The sequence below is a fragment of the Artemia franciscana genome, chromosome 5 (assembly GCF_032884065.1).
Source record: "Artemia franciscana chromosome 5, ASM3288406v1, whole genome shotgun sequence".
Lineage (NCBI taxonomy): Eukaryota > Metazoa > Arthropoda > Branchiopoda > Anostraca > Artemiidae > Artemia > Artemia franciscana.
The window spans coordinates 59577483-59596565 of record NC_088867.1 but is presented as its reverse complement, the minus strand read 5'-3'; the positions used below and the strand labels follow the sequence as shown (position 1 = coordinate 59596565).

The 19083-nt window shown below is 35.2% G+C and overlaps 1 protein-coding gene across 3 annotated transcripts in view; it reads right to left on the bottom strand.

Moving 5' to 3' along the window:
• Positions 1-19083, bottom strand: part of LOC136027658 (zinc finger protein 675-like) — a 152180-nt gene that overhangs the window by 84398 nt on the left and 48699 nt on the right. The window contains exons 1-2 of one of the 3 annotated variants that reach the window (XM_065705092.1): positions 14319-14942; positions 593-728 (exon numbers count right to left, since the gene is read on the bottom strand). In XM_065705092.1, the coding sequence (XP_065561164.1) occupies positions 593-728; positions 14319-14741 (559 nt within the window). In that variant the 5' untranslated portion in view covers positions 14742-14942. Of the gene's footprint in view, positions 1-592; positions 729-14318; positions 14943-19083 lie in introns of those variants that run through there. The other 2 variants (XM_065705091.1, XM_065705093.1) reach the window with 2 other exon arrangements.

Genomic DNA, 19083 nt, shown 5'->3' with positions numbered 1-19083 from the left:
GGTCACTGACTTTCAGAAATCACGCCCACCAGATGACATTCGTCTAGCGTGACAGAAATGTACCAATTGTGATGGAACTGTACAAGGTTGCGTTCAAATGTATTAGCTGTATTTTCTGCACTCTAAAATTCCTTCAGTAAAGCACTACTTTAGCGCAAAGAGTGGGGGAGGAGTGTAGGGTGCTGCCAACCATCTTATTTGCAAGAGAATTTCAGATCATTTAAAGTTTTAATGTTGCTCTTTGCATTCACCTTTTTGTTTACATTGCACTAACTCTGATGAAAATTTCCCCTCAAAACTGGCAGGGATTTAGCTCCTAGTTTGAATTTTCAGTCTGGCATGCACTTCTGGTAAGTCATGAAGCAAAAAAAAAAAAAAAACGAGTCACTTACGCTAAGACTCTTGATGAGAGTTGATCCTATAGCTATTTTGACCGAACATCGTCACCAAAAATTATACAGTACATATATTACATAGACTAAACATAATAACAACCAATTGAAAAATTAAAGACACAAAACACTGGTTGGAATTATACAATCGACATTTTTAAGGGACAATCGAAAAACTTCACCGTTCTTAAGAGACTTACCATTTTCAATAGTCCAGACAATATTAGGTTCTTTTGCGGGTTGTACAGTATTTTCTAAAAATCGGACCCAATTACATTGACGAATAAAGTGTCCATTTGGCAATTGGATGGTAGTATCGTAACTACCAGGAGGGGGCTAAAATATGAAAATAACATGATTAGAACTATGATATATAAGTACGGGCATAAACATAATCGTTGGAGGCTGTGGGGTGAGCACTGCCAGGTCTGGTACACCATTTAAAGTCATTCTAAAAAACGATGTAAGTATATATATATATATATATATATATATATATATATATATATATATATATATATATATATATATATATATATATATATATATATATATATATATATATATATATATGTTTATGTACACACACATACACATATATAAAGAACCCTTTTTAGGGTAATGGTTGACCTTTAATGGATTTTTAAAAATATTTAGAATAACTTATTTAAGAGGCATTGAGCTAATTCGTTTTATTGTCGTTACTGGGAAAATATATAGGAATGTTCATCAAAAGAAGGTTATAGCTCTTAGCTGCATTCTTTAAAAGAATTAACATAAGAAAATAGTTGTTTTTTTAACAAAGTAAAAAGTGAAACTGAAACTTAAAGCATAGAAAAATATTACCTGTACCATAACTTTGTACCATATGAAAAAGTGTCTGCACCTGCACCATATATTTATACAATTACGGCAGTAAGCTTCTTGCAAAAATTAAAGAGTAAAACTAGGACTTCACTGAAAACATAATTAAAGACAAAAAATCAAGAATATTACTTGGGACTCAAAAAGTAATTAAATAACCGGATGAAAATAAAAGACTGATTTATAAGGCTCACAATAACCATTAGCCAGCCATAATATAGATTCATTATTTTAAAATGTAAAGCAAAGAACTGGTCTAATGATATAAAGTGTGAATCGATACTTTATTATTAGTGTGAATCGATACTTTATTATTATTTGAAATGGGGAGTAAAAAGCTGTAATTTCAAGGTATATCCCAGTTATATCTATATGAAATCCAGAAATACATATCCGTTGTACGGAGAATTTCAATTTAAATTGTTTAATTTCTGAAGGTAGTCCACTATCCTAACACAATCAAAATGCCTTCACTTTGGACCTAAAAAAAGCCAGGGAATATCCATTTTAGCTGAAAGGAGAGCCCTGTAACATACAATAAACTTTCCCTAATTCCTGGACACTTCTTATTCTATTGATTAATTTTTCACTTTGGGCCTAAAAAAGCCACAGAATATCCATTTTAGCTGAAAGGAGAGCCCTGCAACCTACAATAAACTTTTCCTTATTTCTGGACACTTCTTATTCTATTGATTATTTTTTTTACTATCTCCCCCCCCAGGAAAAATATTTTGCATGTGTCTGAGAGAGTCATTCATTGGATTGGGTTCATTTTGCAAAAGTAGTAGCCAAACAAACGAATTTTAACCCTTCCTAAAATACTTTGTTTTCAACTGAAAAAAAAGAATGTAAACATTCCAAAGCTTTCTTTTGTTTGTATTGTGCAAAAATTCTGTATTGCTTTTTTTCAGTAAAGAGCTAGCTACGCATGATTCTATAAATCTAGAGAAGTATCAGCTGTCAGTTTATTTGCGTTAATTTTTATAGATATATGCTGCATAAGCTTAGATGCAACAGTTTTGTTCAGTTCAAATTCTTTTTTTTTTGCTTTTTATTTCCATCAGATTTTTTTCTAATTTAAGGAGCACTAATCAAATTTATATCGTCGTTTTGGGGAAAATGGATAAGAATGTCTAACCTAGAAGGTTTTCACATTTAGTTGAATTCTTTTCCATAAAGAAAAAAAAAGGAATACGGCAATGGACTTTGTAGTCCCTACCGACGGTGCTGATCTCCATTTTATGGACGTTTAACCAGTAAGTACAACGAGTGGCTGGGGGCCAGCCATCTTGTTCTTTCGAACACCCTTCCTGTTTACCTTTCCCGGACTTCTCCAGGTACCCATTCTCACGGGATTCCTCCATAGAGCTGGGTCGACTCTGGCTGAGCTTACAGATACACGCTACAAACCCCCATTATCAATTCAATATAACTCAATAAATACTAATCGATGATATCGATAATACTACTAAATTCTAATCGATGATACTAATTTTGTATATATATATATATATATATATATATATATATATATATATATATATATATATATATATATATATATATATATATACATATCATGTATCATATAACAAGTCAGCTCCTAAAACAACTTTGCCTATTTGTATATACGTCGCTAGCAGAGGGGAGAGGGATCGGACCCCGTGTCCCTGAAATCCAAAATTTCCTGAATTTCTAGGCACTTTTTATTCATATTAATTTTATTTTTGGTCCCTTCCTGGAGTTTCTGTGTATATGCTTGGGCTATATTGTCACTGGTATGTGTAATTTTTTGTTATATGAAATTTGAAAAAGATGAAAAAAGAATATAAGAAGTACTAATCTAATTTATATCATCGTCATTTGTGGGAAAACGAATGTCCAACCTAGGAGGGCTTTCCTTTTAATTGCATTCTTGTAAAGAATACAGCCGATCAATTCGATGTAACTCACACTACTCAATCCTGATCGATGATAGTAATTTATAAGTAAGGAGCAGAGAACACAACTTCAGACCTACAATGATGGATCTGAAAATGATAACAATGTTTCATCGTATGTTCGCCTCTCGATTAGATGAGCTATTAGGCTGCAAATTTGTAATTGGTAGGTCAAGAAGCTTAATAATGAATTGATAGCTTTGATCACCGTATAACACCAATTTTAATTTGTATATAAGTAGATCATAAGGAAAATTGAACAGTTGGGGTTCATGCATGCAATGAAAGTATGATCTGGGAAAATAAAAAAAAAAAAAAAATCTTAAAAAAAAACATGACCGAAGACCTTGATCATAGTGCATTTTCAACCTTAGATATTGACATAAAAAAAAACAAATTTAATGAAAAAATTACATATAGTATTTTGAGAAGTCCATTAGAATAACTCGATGTTAAATTTTCGTTTACAACTAGTAAAGAAAAACTGCACATTTTCCCTAGTCTAGAACAGGTCATAAGAATTACAGCAGTAACTTTTAGTATAACTGTAAGTAAGGAGCGACTCGGATCAATAGTAACCGAAACTCTAAAAAACAGAATTTTAATACCAATAGACACATCAAAAGAATCGAATTTTTATGCTTGTTTCAACTATATAAGTAAAACGGTTCAAAATAGGGATGCAACCTTTCAATTGCCAGTGAATATATATAAAAACTATTTAACTGGATATTTCGAACACATATACAGTGTTCGTCATCAGAGTTTTACTGCTGATAATGAACACTGTATATGTGTTCGAAATATCCAGTTAAATAATTTATATATATATTCACTGTCGATTAAAAGGTTTCGTCCCTATTTTGAACTGTTTTACTTTCATCATGGAAAGGCAGTGTGGTCTTCGAAGTTATCAAATATATAAGTTTAATCAAGTTTAGTCTTACCCATCCAAATTTACAAGTTTTCCCGAGAAAATTCGCCTTATTTTCGAAAAAAAGGATAAACACCAACTAAAAGTCATAGAATATTAATGGTGATAATGCTATCAGATTCAGCGCATCAGAGAGCCGCATTGTTGATGTTTCAAGTTCCTATCTGCAAAAATGTGAAATTTTGTATTTTTACTAGAAGAAAGATCACGGATGCTTGTTTATATGTTGTTTTTGTTTCAGGAGTGATCGTATTGACCCAGTGGTCCAAGAACATCACGAGACGGCTGATTAGAATGAAAATTAAAAGTCCTAGTGCCCTTTTTAAGTGACCAAAAAATTGGAGGGTAACTAGGCCACTTCCCACGCTCACTTTTTCCCAGTCACCCGATCAAAATTTTGAGCTAGCCATTTTTTTTTTAACAAAGTCGAAAAATCTAGTAACTATTTTTTGGGAAATGACTTAATCATCCATAGTACTTGGGGGGAGGGCTAAAAGTTATGAACTTTGCCCATTGTTTACATATAGTATTGGTTATTGGGAAGTATACAGCCGTTTTCAGGGGGATTTTTTCTGATGGGAGGGGGTCGGTGGAGGGAGTTACGTGGGAGGACCTTTCAATGGATGAATTATTCATGGGGGAAGGGAATTTTCAATGCGCCAGATTTTCCAGGATTATTTGAAAAAAACGATAAAATTTAAATAAAAAACAAGTTTTTCCAACTGAAAATAAGGAGCACCATTAAGTCTGAAAACGAACCAAAATTATTATGTATATGAGGGAACTGCCTCTTCGTCAATACCTCGCTCTTTACGCCAAAGTTTTTTTTAGTGCTTTCAAAAGAGCTATTTGTTCTAATTAAATGGCTTTTGTGATTCAGAGGTCACTCTTAAGAAATTGGAACAAAATCCGAACTTTAGCGTAAAGAGCGAAGTATCAACGAAGGGGCGAAACCCCTATACGCTGTTTAGACATTAAGGAGGAGGATGGAAGAAAATTTGATTAAGCTTTATAGAAGGTATAGGAAAATTACTTCTTCTATATGATCCCAATGGGTGCTGTGGATGGGTGCTTGTAAGTGACCACTATACTGTCGTCATTTGAGAAGTAAGAAAATTAGTTTCTGCTAACTTTAAAATTGCAAGTCACAACCCTTAGTGACAAGACCGTCGAAGTAAGAACTAGCAATATTCATTTTTTTCTCTTTCTTTTAGATATACCAACTTTGGCTTGTCATTTACAAAGTGTGCCTTGAATAAGTATGTACAAACCTGAGATCGTCGATATTAGTTGCGAGGGCGCGTTGCGAGGTCGATATTAGTTGCGATATTAGTTGCGAGTTGCAAGAGTCGCAGTGCCGAAATTTTCTTAATGTATAGGATTTGTCAATTATACTTGTCATTATTGGATGGCACCTTCATTTGTTACGTAAAAACATGAGGCCGTCAAAAATAGCCCTGACAGGTAATATTAAAATTCTATTAATGTGTAAGATTTGTCAATTACACCAATCATTATTTAAGGGCATGTTAAACGGGTATATAAGAACACTAGGCCGTCAAAAATCACTTGTGATGACGCCAGTTATGAGGGTGTCTAAAACAGTTCTGGCAATATTAAGATTCTCTTAATGTGCAATATTACAGACCCAACTCCTTGTCAACCTTGCTGCCATCCGGGGTCTTCCGGGAGGGACATCACAACTTGGGGTACGAACCCAGTTTGTTAGGCATTGCATTACCGCCTCGTTTTGAAATGTCTCATCCAGCATTTTTCAGTGTTTTTAAAAATAATGCTAGAGAATCTCGGCATTTGTGAAGGGACACGCATGCACGGAGAGGTGTAGCATAAATGGGAGACACTAACAACGGCAATCAAAGTGGTAAAATTAACCTTGACTGGGCTGCCCACTTAATTGAACAATCTGTCTTGGCTTTTTTCTACAATTGGCCATGACTTTTTTTAAATTCAAATTTCTCTTCTCCCATGACAAATTCCTCCAAGGGAAGATCCTCCCACGTGGCCCCCTCTCCTCAACCCCCCTACAACCAAAAAATCCTCCTGAAAACGTCTATACACTTCCCAATAACCATTATTGTATTTAAACACTGGTCGAAGTTTGTAGCTTGCAGCTCCTCCCCCGGGGACTGTGAGGGGATAAGTCAGCCCAAAGACATAGTTATTATGATTTTCGACTATGCTGAACAAAATGGCTACCTCAAAATTTTGATTTGTTGACTTGGGGAAAAAATGAGCGTGGGAGGGGGCCTAGGTCCCCTCCAATTTTTTTTTGGTCGCTTAAAAAGGGCACTAGAGCTTTTCATTTCTGTTACAATGAGCCCTTTCCTGGTATTTTAGAAGCACTTGGTCGATATGATCAAGCCTGGGGGAAAAAACAAGCAAAAAAAACAAACAAACAAATAAACACGCACCCGTGATCGGTCTTGCAAAAAATACGAAGTTCCACATTTTTCTAGATAGGAGCTTGAAACTTCCCCAGTAGGATTCTCTGATAGGCTGAATGCATTGGCGTGACTTATGTTAAGATTCTATGACTTTTAGGGGGTGTTTCCCCCCTATTTTCCAAAATAAGGCAAATTTTCTCAGGCTCGTAACTTTTGATGAGTGAGACTAAACTTGATAAAACTTACATATTTAAAATCAGCATACAAATTTAATTCTTTTGATGTAACTATTGTTATCAAAATTCCATTTTTTATAGTTTTGGTTACTATTGAGCCGGGTCACTCCTTACTACGGTTCGTTAACACGAACTGTTTGATAAATAGCTATTTCAAAACCACTAAAGATATTTTAGCGTAAAGAATGAGGTATTAAGGAGGGGACGAACCCCTCATATACGAAATAATTTCTGTTCGTTCTAAGTTTTAATGTTGCTCTTTACTTTCAGTTGAAAAGCATTGTTTTTTTAATTTAATTTTTCATTGTCTTTCCAAATAATGCTGGAAAATCTAGCGCCCCCTTAATGGAAATTCTATTCCCCCATGATAATTTCCTCCATTGAAAGATTCTCCCGCGTAACTCCATTCCCCAGAAAAAACCCTGAAAACGTCTGTATACTTCCTAATAACCAATAATGTTTGTAAACAATGGAAAAAGTTCATAACTTGCAGCCGTTCCCTGGGGGACTGTGGGGGATTACGTCGTCCTCAAAGACATAGTTACTGGATTCTTTTATTATGCTGAACAAAATGGCTATTTCAAAATTTCGATGCAGTGATTTTGGGAATAAAACGAGCGTAAGAGCGTGGGAGGGGGCATAGTTGCCCTCCAATTTTTTGGTCACTTAAAATGGCACTAGAACTTTTAATTTTCGTTAGAATGAGCCCTCTCGTGACATTCTAGGACCACTGGGTCGATACGATCCCCTCCGGGGAAAAAAACAAATAAAGACTCATCCGTGATGTTTCTTCTGGCAAAAAAATACAACATCACACATTTGTACAGATAGGAGATTGAAACCTCTACAGTAGGGTTCTCTGATACGCTGAACCTGATGGTGTGATTTTCACTGAGATTCTATGGTTTTTAGGGATTAACTTGACTAAACTTGCATATTTGAAATAAGCATAAAAAATTTGTTCTTTTGATGTATCTATTGGTATTAAATTTCCGTTTTTTAAAGTTTCGATTACTATTGAGTCGGGTCGCTCCTTACTTACAGTTCGTTACCACGAACTATTGCCTATTGTTTCTTAACTACTGAAAATATGAACTTCCATAACGAGCCTTGAAAAAACTTAAAGTTGACATAACAAAAAAGAAATTAAATCTTTAGAAAAATTAAATATAAAGGAAATAAAAAATGAACTGTCGAGACAACATTCAGTGTAATAATTTCAAGGCTTTGAAAGTTGAATATTCGTCCTGTACTATTCCTTGTGTGCTATCAAAATCTCTTGTTTCTTAACTACTAAAAATATGGACTTCGAAAATGAGAAAAATTAAGAAAAATATAGAGGGGGAGAAAAAATGAACTCTCGAGTCAGCATTCAGCATAATAATTTCGAGGCATAGAAGGCTGGATATCCTTCCTGTACTATCCCTTGTGGGCTATCAGAATCTCTTGTTTCTTAACTACTGAAAATAAACTTCCAAAATGAGCATGAAAAAAGCTTCAATGTCATTAATGTCGATGTCATTTTCTTAGTAAGCTATCTTTATGATGGATTTTACAACTTGTGTAATCCTAACAATTGCACTATTACATACAATTATGGTTTTAAGCGATATCGTTTTGTACTAGTGACTTTTGGTACCTTTTTTAACAGCGAATGTGGTCAGCTCATGACATTAAAAATACAAAGGGTCATACGTAAAAAATAAATTAAAGGTTCAAATTTTCTAAATTTTTGATTGAAAATCATCGGAAACTTTTGAAATCTTCTAAAATCACACATTAGAATCATGTTTTTTTTACTTTTTTTTGCAATTGAGGTTCACTCTCCATTTGATATCAAATTTGTTTACGAAGAACCAACTAAAAAATGTTAATTAAAAACTTTAATAAGTGTTAATATGAAGATCGAAATACTTCTCAAGCAACATTTCCAAGAAAAAGGGACTAAAAGGAATCTTGGGTTTCTAAAATGAATCTGAAGCCAAAGAAATATATGATATCCTAGAAATTATACTATTAATCAATTTCATCGCTCGTCTTTTATACTCTTGTATCCGCCAAAAATTGGGTTTCGGATTTCTTTGCTTTGAATCGACTAAAAAGCTATTGTAAAGTCATCTAGTCACTTTTATAGAACCCTCAAAAGTAATGGCGATACAATAGTATGCAAGATCGGAGATGAATTATGGTATTAAATCATTCGTTTCGTCCTGCTCACTTTCTGCCGTTTTTTTTTTTTTTTTTCTTTTTTTTTAGCGAATATGGTTAGCTCATGATATCAAATATACAAAGTGTCACACAGACGACCAAATTAACACCAATTTATGTTCCCTAGATTTTTTCAGTTGGAAAAACGTAAAAAATGGAAATCTTTTAAATCACCATTTGAAATCCTTAAGTTATCAGCTGTCAAAATTCAAGAGACTTTATTTGACGTGTTTTGTTCAGCTGAAGTTTACTATCCAATTGATTTCAATTTGGTTTAGGAAGAACGAACAAAAAACTGTTCGATTAAAAACTTTTAAATGATTTTAATATATGAAGATTTCCAACAAAATTTCTAAGCAAAAAGGCAGCAAAAAAAATTTGGGGATTTTGAGCTGGTTACCCTATGCATTGTCAATGGTGCTGATGTATTAAGTGGTATCAAGTGTATCAAGTGGTGATATCTAAAAAACTATGTGACATATTTCTATGTTTATCATTGTTTAAAAAGCTGCATTTGCTTTTGTTTCCTCATGCAAAATTTATTTTTACTAAGGGACCGCATTTTTCATTTACGGACAACTTTTGTTCGCTAAAACTTAGAATATTACTTTGGATCTTATTCTAACTATTATTAAATGCCAGTAGAAATAAAAGAAGACACAAGAAGTAGATCAGGTCTAAGGAAGCAGGGATCGATCTAGAGCCTTTTTTGGGGACGGGGGGTCATTATGAAAAGGGTCCCAATAAGCAGATCTTGGGGGGAGGGGAACGTGACAAGGGCATCGATAATTGACCAAATAGATAACTATATTTTCAAATAAATTTATGCATTAATGCATCATAAAACATCTCGGAAGAGGGGTCCCTGCGGCCCCCCTCAGGATCTGCCAATGTAAGGAAGGGTCATCTTTTTTATATTGCTTTTTATGTTCTCTGATTTGACAGAACAATGTTGATCTCCGTTTCACGAGAAGACTACGCAACCACATTGTCGGGAAAAGGAGGTATGTGAGTCTGGCACTCCTAATCAGAATATTTAAGATGTTGTTGACATAATGTGTCTATTTTTCTTCAAATTTAAATCTTTTTTTATTTTTCTAATTCTTTTGTGGACACTCCCAGGCGCAAATTTTAGTTCTAGGTAAACCAGTAATTGCGGCATAAGCTACAAATACATTATCCAGCTACAGGGTTGCAACATTCAGCGTCTAGCATTCAAATTTTGAAGGGGATATTTCTTCGCCTTATAATTTAATTTCGGTGATTTCTGCCGTCATTTGACAGCCTACGACTGGATACTGCCAAAGAAGACGAGGTGATTCAGAAAACACCTGGCGGAGAACCTATGACTGAGATCTGTTGACGGCTGAGACCTCGTCAGTACCGAAATGGGAAGACGTCACTGCTTAAGGACTGCTTTGGGACGAGTGGAGAGGCTTCATCGACACCCTATGCGACCCAAAGACTCCGGAGGAGTTAAAGTCTAAAATAAGCAAACATACAGTAAGTAAATTTGTAGCCTATTACAGGAAGGGAAGCAATCTTATGTGCCTAGGAGAAATGGTGCGACCCATTAGTGGCTGAAGTTAAATAGCTTCTAAGTCCACACTGCCGTTCCATGACGAAAGTATAACAGTTCAAAATAGGGATGAAACCTTTTAATCGACAGTGAACAGATATAAAATTTTTAACTGGATATTTTCGAACACGTATACAGCGTTCATCATCAGCAGTAAAACATTACTGCTGATGATGAACACTGTACATGTGTTCAAAATATCCAGTTAAAAATGTTATATCTATCCTTTGTCGACTAAAAGGTTTCATCCCTATTTTTAACTGTTATACTTTTGGCTGAAGTTAGGTTTTTATACCAGGTTCCAGACTTTGCCACACACTTTTCAGATGATTATTCGGGGGGGGGTAGCATCTGGTGCCAGTTCAGGAGAATCTGGGGGGCTAAATAAATGTTTTCAGAATATAGTGGGGCAAGTTTGTAGTTTTTTCGATTTTTCTAGTACAAATGTCAAAAAAATACTTTTTTAATCCAAGCGGTGGGGGGGGGATCCATGGGTTACAAGCCCCGAGTCCCTTCTCCATTGTGACTGATATGTTTTCTAAGAGGGCAATCGTCTTTGGCTCCCTAATAGCTGCCCTTCTGTTTATGTTGGTAAATCGTTATGAAGCTATGCAAATCTCCTCTATAGTGCTTATTAAATTAATAAAAGACAGTTTTTTTTTAAACTGAAAATAACGAGCGACATTAAAACTTGAAACGAACAGATATTATTCCGTATATGAAAGGGGTTGTCCCCTTCTCAACACCACACTCTTTTCGTTTTAAGTTTTAATGTTATTCCTTACTTTCAATTGGAAACAATTTGCTTTTTTTCTATTTAATAAAAACCACAAGCTGAAGACATACAATTTCTTTGGTTTATTATCACATAAAAATCATAGTTAGAAAGCTGCTTAAGGTAAAATTAAATGCTAAGATTGGCTGGAAAATAACAAAAACAAACTACTGCTTATATCGGCCACTATTTAACAAAATTCAGACTTTGGCGTAAAGAGCAAGGTATTGACGAGTTGGAGAACTTCCTCATAAACGAAATATGAGGGGGTTCGCCCCCTCGTCAATACCTAACTCTTTACGCAAAAGTTCGAATTCTGTTTCAGTACTTTAAGAATGACCCCTGAATCACAAAGGACCTTTAATTAGAATGAATAGCTCTTTTGAAATTGCTAAAAATGCTTTACCTTCAAGAGCAAGGCACTGACGAGGGGACGAAACCCCTCATATACGTAATAATTTCGGTTCGTTTTATGTTTCAATGTTATTTCTTACTTTCATTTGAAAAAAAAAACTTGTTTTTTTATATTTACTTTCTGATTGTTTTTTAAATAATGCTGGGAAATCTCTTCCCCCATGGAAAGATCCTCCCACTTAATCCTCTCCCCCGATCCTCCAACAGAATCAACAGAAAAAGTTCCCCTGAAAATGTCTGTATAATTCCAAATAACCAATACTAGGGAATATGTAAACAATGGGCAAATTTCATATATGTAAATAAGGGGCAAACTTGCAGCTCTTCCCCCAGGAGCTGCGGGGAATTAAATAGTCCACAAATACATAGTTATTAGATATTTCGGCTAAGATGAACAAACGGATATCTAAAAAGTGTGATCCAGTGACTTTGGAAAAATTGAGCGTGGGAGGGGGCCTCCCACGTTCCCTAGTTGCCCTACAATTTTTTGGTCGCTTAAAAAGGGCACTAGAACTTTTAATTTCTGTTCTAATGAACCTTCTTGCGAAATTCTAGGACCATTGGGTCGTTATGATCACCCCTGGAGAAAAAAAACACGCATTCGTGATCTTTCTTCCGGCAAAAAGTACAAAATTCCACATTTGTGGAGATAGGAGCTTGAAATCTCTACAGTAAGATTCTCTGATACGCCGAATCTGATGGCGTGATTTTCATTAAGATTCTATGCCTTTTAGGAGGTGTTTCTCCCTTTTTTCAAAAATAATGCAAATTTTCGTAGGCTCGTAACTTTTGATGGGCAGGACTAAACTTGAAGAAACTTGAGTTTCGGTTACTATTGAGCCGGGTAGCTCCTTACATACAGTTCGTTACCACGAACTGTTTGATGAACCTTCCTAATATTTTGTACTTCCAGTTCCACTTTATAATAGCTTAGTTTTATATATATATCTTATTCCTATAATGATAAAATCCAACTTAGTATTTTTGAGAAAAGAAAAAAAATCCTCTAGCTATCAGGGATTAAGAAGTGAGCAGATTTCATGGAATTAACTTTTCATATATTCTACCAAAGTTGAGCACAATCATGTAGCACAATCATGAAGTGATTTAGGTTGTTTAGTTTAGTGACTTATAATAACATGGTTCATTTTTTGAGATTATTCAACTGTTTTTGGGTCTACTTTTCATTTGAATTAGTGTTTCAGAAATAGAAGAAAAACTAAGGGCCCTGTTGGTGCCCAAAGAAATGCGATCCTGAGGTGAGCTGAAAATTTAATTTAGGAAGGGGAAGCTTGGGTTTGAAAAGCTTTTTTGTCAGAATTAGAAATTGTCAGACGAATCGCGCTTGAATGATATTGCATGGTCCATCAAGGGTATGAACACCTGATTTACCACCTCCCCCTTTTTTGGCCACAAAAAATGGTTCGAAACTGACCCATCCTCCCTCGAAATGTTTGTCCGACTCGTAAATACGTAAAAAAAATGCATATAAACAAATTTTTTATGCGCTTTTTAATTTTTTTCTTTAAAAGCCCATCCAAGAAAATTCACTCCCCCCCCCCCACACCGACAAACAAAAATATCAGTACGGCCAGGATCATGGAAGTAAGGTCTTTATATGTCCTTATATATCTAAAGTAAATAGGATAGCTAGAGATGTGTAATTCCGTAATATGACTTCAATTTGGTGTGTAAAGAAAAATTAAAGAGAAAGGTAGAGGCAAAGGTAGGAGAAAGAGAGGTAAAGAAGAGGTTATTTGTGATAATTGTGATAATTATACTTGGAAAGAGCATTAATTGGAGAATTCGTGGTACATTTTTTATTCTATCTGATTTCTGTGTTGCAAGGCAAATTTACGAATAATTCTCCAGATGGTTGAGTTCATGAATTATGAGAGCTCAATGAACTTAAGCATCCTCTTAACATACAAACTCAGATGCTCAAGAGCACAGTTATTCAAATTAGGAAGTTTAAAATTGATTACGGGCCCAATAAGTTGTTTATAATAACTTAACAAAAAACTCACAATCGTTAAACACAAAAATAAAAATTTAAATAGATTCAAGAAGGATAAAATCATGATTGTCGCAGCAAAAACATTCACATATTAACACACATCACATATTCAATCCTGTATTTGTAGAGTAATGACTTTCAAAGCTCTGCAGCAGCTGGCAAAATTTGCTATGGGACAGGGGGCAACTGCCCCTTCAAGACCCTAGTTTGCTCCCCGAGACCCCAGTTTGCCCCCTCAGCTAAAATTTAGTTCCTTCAAAAATCTTGTTATGACTAAGATAAGCCTGAATAATTCAAGTATCCAGAGAAACGGGCCAGTTTTCTTTAGTATATATTTGCCTCTATAGTACTATATGGTTTATTCTTCATTTTTCCTCTGTTATTTTCACTTGATTTGGGTCTAATAGCTCATACAACCTCAGTCAATATCTATTGATCGTATACCAAGGTTGCCACCCCCTAGGATTCTGACGAAGTTACGCCACTGCTCTGCAGCCATAACATATTACATTGTTAGTTCCAGAAAATAATGAATATAGACCGTGGTATCATACCTGGCTTCTTTCTTGGCTAGATTCCTTCGGTAACAGACCAAACCGAGCAACACCACTTGAAGGAAGATATTTTTGTCCTCGATGAATTGGTTGTTTTGCAATAAGTTCTACGTTTTTGCCGGTAATCACTGTATCAAACACATCTGGCATTAGTATCCAAGTGTCTGCTGTTTCTAGGGTCTTAGACAGTTGAAGCTTATGTTGTAGCAGCTGATTGTGAAGCAAAATTCTTTGGTTTAGCAAGGTCTCTTGATGAAAATGCATATCAAGCCGAAGCAATATTTCTTTATTGTGGTCTATCGGTGGCTTCAGCCACTGACCATATGGCCATAGAGGTGGCCTCAAAGTTTCCTGTAAGGGTAATATTGGTGGTGGTATCATAGCCGGTAAGCTGGGTACAAACCCAGGAAAACACAAATTCATATTGTCTATTGTCTGCTTGTCACCACGAGACTACCCATAATCAGAGAAGAAGCTACCATGGTAGCATACGATTGTTTCTGAGATCTGATTTGTCGGTAGTTAGATGCTACCCGTGGCAGGAGGTGTGTCTAAGGAAGGTTTGTTTGAAGATCTTGAATGCTGATAGCTCGCGCTTGAACGTAAGTGATAGACGAACTGTCTACAGTCCATTAAATTGAAGGAGTGGTATTTCTCGAAATCACTGATTCGGTGATACTTCCCGAAAAACAAAATGATACACCAAGTAACTTTAATCGTCATTAGCGGGTTAACAAAACAAAAGCTAACAACGGGGGGCCTTCCGGACGGTGTCTCCGTCCCTCAAAAACTTGGCAGTTTCTTGAAATTCTCTCTTTTTCAGTCTTACTTTTGGCCCCTCTCCCCAGAAGCTCTGCCTTTCCCCAAAATTTGCTATGTATGTGCTTATTGCTAGAGTACAACCACAAATATTTGAAAAAAAAAAAAATCGAGTTAGAAGCTGTATTTAATCCATTGCTTACATGCTCGGAAAAAGATTAAAAATAACAATGGGTTGGTTTCTGAGCCAATTGGTAATAATGAATTTACAGGGTAACCGTATCCAGAGGGGAAGGGTACCGAGTTTGAACCCTTGAATTTTTTCTGACTCGTAAAACCGTAACAAAAACGGATATAAACGAATTTTCTAGGCACTTTTGAAATTTTTGGTGTAAAACATCCAGTCTCCCCCGAAATAGCTCCTCCTGGACAAAATCCTGGATACACCCTTGAGGATAAGGGTGCCTTGTCATCTGACAATTATCGTTCTATTGATAGCAATTCTATAATTTTGTACTGACACTAAAGTGCGAATTCGGCCCTTTTGGGCTTGCAATAGCCTTTTTTTTAAATAAATCTTATCTTATCACCAAATTTACAAATTTGCTGTTCAGAGTTCCTGTTTCTTCCTCCTCCTCCGTTTATGGCTAAAACAAAGCCATCATACAAAATGTGGGTAGTCACATTGGCACCACTCTACCAAGATAGGGGCACAGAGGTGCCAATTAAAGAAAATTTAGGATGGTGGGAGAAAAAGATTTTTTTTATAAAAACAGGAAAAAAGAGAGTTTTATATAGGAAGGCAGTTCATCCCACTCCCACAATGTTATTCTTGATTTTACATAATTCTCAAGCAATAATGCCAGATTATACCATAGTTATAGTTACACCAGTCAAGATAACAATTAACCAAAATAACTAGCTTTAATATACGAAAATGGGCTTTTATATTTGTATACATTATAATGGACTTAAAGGCAAATAGTGTGCCCCTTTCTGAATGGTTTAGTGAAACAAAATTCCTATGCCATTTTCCAAGCTTGTCTTTCAAGTATTGAACGTCTATCATTGTACCAAGGGGGTCCTTGGAAGTTCATCAAATGGAACATTCTTGCAAATACTTTCCTAAAAGGGAGAGGGGCAAATTTAGAAAAGGAGTTCTTTTTAAGAAAACTATTGTAGTTTTTCAGTATATTAAACTATTTAAGAGCTCTTAAGAATATTTATTCTTATTATCTCGATCCAGTATATTAAGGATTGTTTAAGTTGAAATGATCTAGTGTTTGCTAATAGAAATTTTTCTACCACTATATGATATACAGACGTTATGTTTTTATTACTTAAAAGCATGCTTATTGAGTGTCCAGGTTTGTCTCCTGTCGATATTTTATTTCACTACCATAAGAAACTATGCTAACCAAGTTGAGCTAGAATCAAAGTGAACTTTCTGATAAGAAATTATCGTGAACAAAAACATTCTGACCATAAAACTAATATCCCAAGCCGTCGCCGACTCACCGCCATCTGTTATATATTTCAGAGCGTCGCTTGTTTCGCTAAAAGTGGCAAACTTGCCATTTCCACCACCTCGTGCATCTTCATGCGAGGAATGGTAGAATTCATCCCACGTGGCACACGCCACCGGTTTTCCATGGTTCTTAAATAGCGACGAAGACCACATTGCCTTTCCATCACAAAGATCAAAAACCAGAAGAACAATAGGAAATTCTTTTCGCAAGACAGTGGAAATCTAATTTGAATTAATGTTTTTGTTTTTGATGTTTAGAGTCCTGGTTGAACTTTGCTGAAGTCAGGATGCTGGGACCGTTTTAAAAGAATTTCAGTTTAGTTCTATTGGTCGTATGTTGTTGTAAGTTTTTCTTCTTCTATATATACATGTTTTTCTGAGGACGGCCCTTGGAAATGTGGCCGAAATATTCATTAAAATTAGATTTCCATTGTCTTGCGAAAAGAATTTCCTATTGTTCATCTTGTTTTTGATGTTTCCATAATTCAATTTTCGACCTCTCGGAATAACAATAGTTTGACAGATATTCAAAAGAAAGACACTGGGCTAAATACAAATACTTTAACCTGCTTATTTTTCTTTAGCCTGTTAAAGAGAATTTCACGAAAGAGTATTAATTTTAATTAAAATTACCAGTTACGTACGTTAGAGTCAGGATTCAAGGGTGTATCAGCGGTCCATCACACACTGTAGGGATTTAAATGCCCTATATAGAATGCGAAATTACAAGGAAATTACATGATAAGTCTGGGAAGGTAATAGGACAAACTCACTGAAGATGTAATAGACTTGTGAAATGAAAGAAAAATTTGTTTAATAGTGCTAATGGTAATGGCTAGGGGTTTTCAACCCATTCGACTCCCCCCCCCCGAAATGTTTATCCGACTCTTACAAGCGTAAAAAATGCATATAAATAGATTTTGATGTGTTTTTAAAGTTTTTTTTTGTAAATAACCCAAAACACTAGCCCCTCCCCAAAAAAAACAAATATGGAAATGATTAGCTCCTGCTGGGGATCTTTTTTAATCCCACTTCCTTTCGCCTCACTGGCATTGCATTCAGAACCTCTAGAAGACAATCATAAAATTTAGTTTTAATGCCACTACTCTTAATTCCACTTTAAAGAGTACCTCTTAAGTAAAACATTCTTTTCAATTTTAAAATATTAGCCAAATAGTGGTTTCGCATTTATCTTATTGTTCCTAGCTAGAACGTCACACAGACAGTAGCGTTACCCAGGAGGGGAGGGTAAATTTATAGCAAACAGTATTACTGGCTTTTGTATAAAGTGAATACACCACTCAATGCCTTTTTTTATGCTCTTTACGAGTATAATAATCGCTTCTACCGGAGATTCAGATTTAAGCACTTTTTGACCGCTTAAAAATGACCTAAATATGGGGTACTATAAAGGCTAAGAAAATTGGTCTTGAACCTTATATATCTTATAACATTGATCTCAAACTTACTGTTTCATTATAGATCCATTTTTTTTTAATGTTATATAATCCACAAGCACTGATTTTCCAATATTAATTTGAATAAATTAATTTTTCCAATGTTATGATGTTTTCTTCTTCCTTGACATCGAATTTTAAATAAAAGCATGTGTTTTTGGTCAAAAATCTGAAAGCCGGCTATTATGAATGCCAGTTATACTGTTTGCTATAAATTTAACTATATTAAGTACAGCAATGGTTAGTTTACATATTTAATATATGCTATGCTTTACCCCCACCCCCCTGATGTGCAAATATATAGCCCAAATTTGTTTCTAAACTATTACAGAATTGCGATTTCAAATATTCTATTATTTTGTAAAAAACGACCGAAAACGCCATAACATTGATAAAATTTATTTATCCAATTTAATTGTGGAAAATCAGTGCTTGTGGATAATATAGCATTAAAAAAATGGGTTTATAATGTAACAGTAAGTTTGAGTCCAATGTTATAAAGTTTGAGAGCTATGTTTTAAGCCTTTTTTATACCCCATATTTAGGTCATTTTTAAGAGGTCAAAAAGTGCTTAAATCTGAATTTCCGGTAGAAGCGATTATTATATTTGTAAAGAGCATAAAAAAGGCATCAAGTGGTATATTCACTTTATACGAAAGCCAGTAATACTGTTTGCTATAATTTTACCGGAGGGGAGTAAGCTTGGGTTTGACCCTGTCCTCCAAAGTATATAAAAAGTCTCATTAAAACTGAATTTAAGAAAAACATTAAAAAAAAATTTCCAAAACAATAGTACTTTGCAGGGAATGCTGGACGATGGATTACAAAGTAGGCCTATTCTAGTTGAAAAAAAAGCCGTCCTGGCCGTGTGGGTTGGTGCGCAGGATTCGGGATCCCTTGTCTGAGAGGACGCGGGTTCGAATCCCAGTGTATCCAATTCTTCGGTTTGGGACGGGGGTCAGTGGCGTGACTCAGTAAACTTAGCCAGAGTTGACCCAGCTCTAAATGGGTACCTGGAGAA